Source organism: Lutjanus erythropterus, chromosome 23 (genome assembly GCF_056507025.1).
Source record: "Lutjanus erythropterus isolate fLutEry1 chromosome 23, fLutEry1.hap2, whole genome shotgun sequence".
NCBI lineage: Eukaryota > Metazoa > Chordata > Actinopteri > Lutjaniformes > Lutjanidae > Lutjanus > Lutjanus erythropterus.
The window spans coordinates 3,019,500-3,024,861 of record NC_139339.1 but is presented as its reverse complement, the minus strand read 5'-3'; the positions used below and the strand labels follow the sequence as shown (position 1 = coordinate 3,024,861).

At 36.9% G+C, this 5,362-nt stretch overlaps 1 protein-coding gene across 1 annotated transcript in view; it reads right to left on the bottom strand.

Moving 5' to 3' along the window:
* LOC146305363 (F-box/WD repeat-containing protein 7-like) overlaps nucleotides 1-1,740 on the bottom strand; it is a 29,916-nt gene extending 28,176 nt beyond the window's left edge. The window contains exon 1 of the mRNA XM_084712768.1: nucleotides 1,105-1,740. Within this exon, the coding sequence (XP_084568894.1) occupies nucleotides 1,105-1,686 (582 nt within the window). The 5' untranslated portion in view covers nucleotides 1,687-1,740. The remainder of the gene's footprint in view (nucleotides 1-1,104) is intronic.
* Nucleotides 1,741-5,362: the final 3,622 nt, after the last annotated feature.

The following is a 5,362-nucleotide window of genomic DNA, read 5'->3' as shown; positions in this document are numbered from 1 at the left end:
GGCACCTGAATGCCACACAGACACACACACAGACGCTGATGTTGTCGGCTGGTACCTGAACGCCACAAACACACGATGCATCACTGAGCCAGGTGTTTCCTGTGTGTGTGTGTGTGTGTGTTATAAAGTCTGCTGTCACATAATGAGGAGATAAACTGTTCAACATCGCCACCTAGTGGCTCAAATCTCCCTCAGGCTGTCAGGATGAATGAACTCCATCTTTGACCAAGGCGCAGAAACGTGTTTGTCTGGTTTGTTTTAATGTTTATCTGCTGCAGGAGGAGAGACGACCGTGTCCAGGAGGCCAACTTTTTAAATAAACAAAGATTTGTATGCTTAAGAAATTCTGGATCAGAGCTAATTTTAAAGGACAGCTTCACAGTTTTTCTGTCTTAAAACAAGAGTCAGGTGCTCATGTGAACATTTATAGTGTTTTTCTTGCAACACAGAATAAAAAAAGAGTTTTTTTTTTTACAAAGTAATCAAACTTTTTTGAGGTAAAAACATATCTGGCACAAAGAATTATTCAAAGCCTTGTCTGAAAACATGTCTAGAGAGGATTTGTGGGCTCTGAACTTCACCTCAGAAACATCTGACAGATCAACAGAGGACTTCTTGGGTCAACAATTTCTGGTTTTGAACTTTAGTGCCCTGATATTGGAGAGAAAGTAGATATCTCCCAAACTCTCACCGAAACTATCTAGAGGAAAAATATGTATTTTTGATTTTGGGGTGAACTGTGTCTTTAACAATAACTTAAGCTAGCGTCCATGTTTGTAATCTATTACACTGACATTTCTCCGGTTATGTTATCAATTGTCAGCGATATAATTTTTGTTACAGGATGGTTACTCTACACTGTAAAAAAACATTTTTGATGCTGTGTGTTTTTTATTGAGCCTAACGCCTCTGAGCTGCTCTAAAATAATTGAGGCCTCTTGGGGTTTATAGCTTTAAATTCTCCACTATAAGTAGAAAGTCTGCAAATAGAAAAACACTGGCAGCAAAACACACCTGAAAATATCAAATGTAATATTTTTTGTGCAGTCGTATGGTCTCACTGCTCACTTTCTTCTCCACAACACACACAGAGAAAAGTCCTACCTGCAGGTGAAGCGATGGTGACGTCGCCTCCGCCTTCTCCTCCTCCTCCTCCTCTTCCTCCTCTCTTTCATTGCCGTTTGCCTCCTCTTCATCCTCCTCTTCCTTCTCCTCTTCCGCTCCTCCGATCTTTTCCTTCTTTCCATCTCCGCTGTCGTCTTCTGTCCGTGTGATCTGATTGGCCGTCACCAGGTGGGCGGTGCCGAAAGGCTCAGATGGACAGGACTCGTCCTCGATGGTGACTATGGCGACTCTGACCTCATCTTCCTCTGCGTCTCTTCCTCGGCAGAGGGAGGACGAGAGGAAAGGAGAGGAGGTGAAGGAGGAGGAGGCGGAGATCGGAGTGTGACCACCAATCAGCTCCCTCCGTGCTCTGTCTTTGGCACCTGCCTTCATCATTTCTATGTCCTTTTCCTCCTCCTCCTCCTCCTCCTCCTCTTCTTCTGTCCTCCTGGACGGCATGTTTAACGTTCTGTCCTTCTCTCCTCTTTCTGTCTCATCCAGTCCATCTATCCTCCCCTCCTCCTCCTCCTCCTCCTCGTCCTCTTCCTCCTCCTCCCTCCTTTCTTGATGCTCTTCTTCCATCTTTTCCTCACTCCTGTTTCCTCGTTGGTTCTTCACACAGCAGAAGCACAAAGAAGCATCCTGAGAAGACAAAGCACGTCGATATCGACACATTATTGAGAATAATATTGATTAAATTAACAGCAAAGCTACTGATTACTGTTATCAAACTCAGATCCATCAGTAAAGAGTTGTCACAATACCCAAATTTTAAACTTTGATACAATTCTAGTGAAAAAACAACAATACTTGATACCTTTTTTGATAGCATGGTGCATGAAATTAGATTTTCTGCTGCTGCACAGCTGTTTTTCTTTCTTTTTGCATGTCTATTCATTCCATTTAAACCGAATACTTTTTTACAGCTGCAGATAAAGATCAGGCTACAGGTAACTGGGGGTGTGGGGTGTGTTAGAGACGAAACACACAGAGAGGAGGAGAAAAAAAAATAGTAAGAGGAATAGAGTTAAAATAAAATAAAGGAATAAATAATAATAATAATAATTAATAATAATAATAAATAATAATAATGCAGTAAATTGAGCACAGCAGAGAAATGAAAGGTGCACAATCCTTTTCTGCCACTAACTCTGCTACAAATACTAATAGTAATAATAGTAATAAAAGTAATAATAACAATAACAAGTCAATAAAAAGTCTTGTGTATCACTGCTCCATCCACTGGCTGCAGATCAAAAACACAGCACCACTATCTTATTTTTTAGACCATTATTTCCTTGACTGGACCAGCTGACCGACCCATTGTGGACCTGACCCCTTTAAATAAACCACTCCCAGACCGCAAGGAGGGGGCCGGTTTATCAGAGACTCACAGTCAGCTGAGTGGTTTTATTTTGGTTTGTAAGGACAAATTGGTTGACTCTGTCTTTAGCCTCTAGGTGACGTGGTCACGGAGCCTCTGGTGATTCCAGGATATATACACAGGATATAACTACATGGATTTGAAATTTGAGGAGCCAGAACAGGGGTCAGCAACCTGCGACTCCAGAGCTGCGTGAAGATCGTTTGTCTCTCTCCAGAGGCTTCCTGTGACTTTAACAAAAAATTAATAACGATTTTTACATTTTAAATTACAAGTATCATTGTTGTAGACCTAAAGTGATTCTTACATTCTCCAGTTGTAAAAAGGTGTAGTTTATATACTGAATAAAAAAAATATTTATTTAGATCTACAATTCCAGGCCATATTCTCTAAATCTGCGAGTCTTTGGCTAGTCTTAATTCTCCCTAGACTAACAATGGATGTCAAATCTAAAAAGAAAAAGTCTCTGAGGTAAACAGTTGCAGATCCAGACTTATTTCATATTTTCTTTTTCAGACATAAATGGTGCTTTTGGTAGTAAAGTTTGCAGACTGCAGAGCTAGAAGCCGAGACTTCTCATGATTTTTACAGTAAAAAAAAGATCAGCATCAGACAGTCTGAAGTCTGAAGTGGTGCAGCGACACAAACCAGCAGCAGAAAACTTTATGATGTGAAGAGAAAAGACCTGAGAGGATCAAAGAACAGAGAGCGAGCACAGTGACACCTTCATCACAGGACAGGAAATGGAGAAGTGTGTCTCTGTTTAACAATAATACTCTTTTCTGACTTAATAGCCTATTTAGAACAAGCACTTATATTTTTATTACAGCTGATGCTCGTGACTGTTTTCTTTTATTACTTGTTGTTTTTTTTTTCATTATTTAAACCTGCCACAGCTGTTGAGGAGACTCCTGCTCCTCTGTGTGATCAGTCTGAGTGTCAATAAAGTTTAATTGAACGATTTGACCACATAGACTCACACAGAGCTGAACGGCTTGTTAATAAAGAAATATATTTTATTTAACCCCCTGTAGCATCACTACTGCAGGTCATAGTACTGTCTATAGACCCGTATTAATCTCATATAAGTAACTTCAGTAATCTTCTATCTCTTGTTTTACCAGTACACTGTTTCTGTTGTATCTCACTGTTGTTTATATTTGTCTAGAAGCGTTACGGTTTATGACACAATATCAATAACAGTCTTAATTATTCGTAATTTAAAGATAAAAGTTGTAAAATAACCCAGACTTACCTTTATAAAACACAGTTTTTCTCCTCCAGCTCCTCCGGACTTTAAATTTTAAACACCGCCGGGATTTCTTCTTCTTCTTCCTCTCTTTTATTTCTCGTCTTTTGTTGATTTATTTCCGCGCCGGTGTTTTAATATCTTACCTCAAAATACAACAAAGCGGCTTTATGTCCGATTTCACGTCGACAGATTTATCTTTTTTTATACTTTTTTTCCACCAGACGAAACTTTCTCCGCTCCGTTGTTTTCTACTCCTGCACATGGAGCTTTGTTTGGCGCGGTTTGATGACGTCACAGACAATGATTACGCGCCCCTTCGTGATAAAAAAAAAAAAAAAAAAACTAATTTATTTTTACGTTTATTTTTAGTTCAGTGCTTTCAACAGTTTATTAAATCAATAACAGCCTAAATTTAATACTTTATTACCACGAACTCATGCTAAAAAGTAAATTTGATAATAATACAAGTGCATAAAAAATAACGGCCAGCAAAATTATTATTAGTAGTAGTATTGTTATTATTAACTTTATTTGGCTTTATATCACTTATAAAGTATATATACCTTCAGACACCACAGAAAATATTGTTATAGGCATTTACCAAGAAAACAAGTGCAGCGTGTTGGAGGAATAACATTTTATTAATTAGTAGATAGATTATATATATATTTATCAAATATTGACTTCATACAAACATAAATAGAGATACATAAACATACAAATATTCTCATATGAACAAACTTGGCACTGCAGACTTTTCCCAGTGAGTCAGACACTGTTGGTTTGAATCAGAGACTCTTTAAACATCTCTTCGTCTAAATTAATCATTCTTTTTTTTAATTAAACTTCATGATTCTCTGTGATTTAGCAATCTAATTTATTTTTAAATAGAGTAATAATTATGATGATATGATGATTCTAATTTAATCAGGCCAGATGTACAGAGATTCCTCAGCTCGGTTAGTGAAGTTAAAGGTGCAGAATCAAAAAAGGAATTTAAAATAAAATCATTTATTTAATCAGGAGAAAGGAAAAACACCCAGCTGGGATTCAGTCACGTCAATTACCAGAAACACTGCAGGAATTTTACAGTTTCAAACAAAAATCTTGTTACACGTTTGTAAATGCAGACATTTACTTCTTTCCTTCATTTTTTTCTTGAAATCCTTCTGCTGTCAGAAGGTCAGGGAGGCCAGATGTGTATTTGTGCTTGGACACCCAGTATATTTATTAATTTGTCATGTTTTATTTTCTTAAGAAATCAAAATAATTATGTCATGAAAACTTTCTCACGATTGTTAATTTTTTTGAGTTTATGTTGCATTTAATGTGTGTCAACATGTCGGTATTTAAAAGAGCCTTGGATATGGAGGACTGTAACTATCAAAATCAAAACTAAATAAAGAAATAACTCAATACATAAATTAATAAGCCATTGAATGCACTGACAATCTTATCATTATTTATTTAATTTCATTTTATTTATGAATTTATTAATTTCCCATTTAATTTTCCATTTAATTTACTGATGTATTCATTTTTCAATGAATTTATGCACGTATGCATTTCTATATTCTTTAACCTTGCCCGTATTTATTTATATAGTTCTTATTTTTATATTT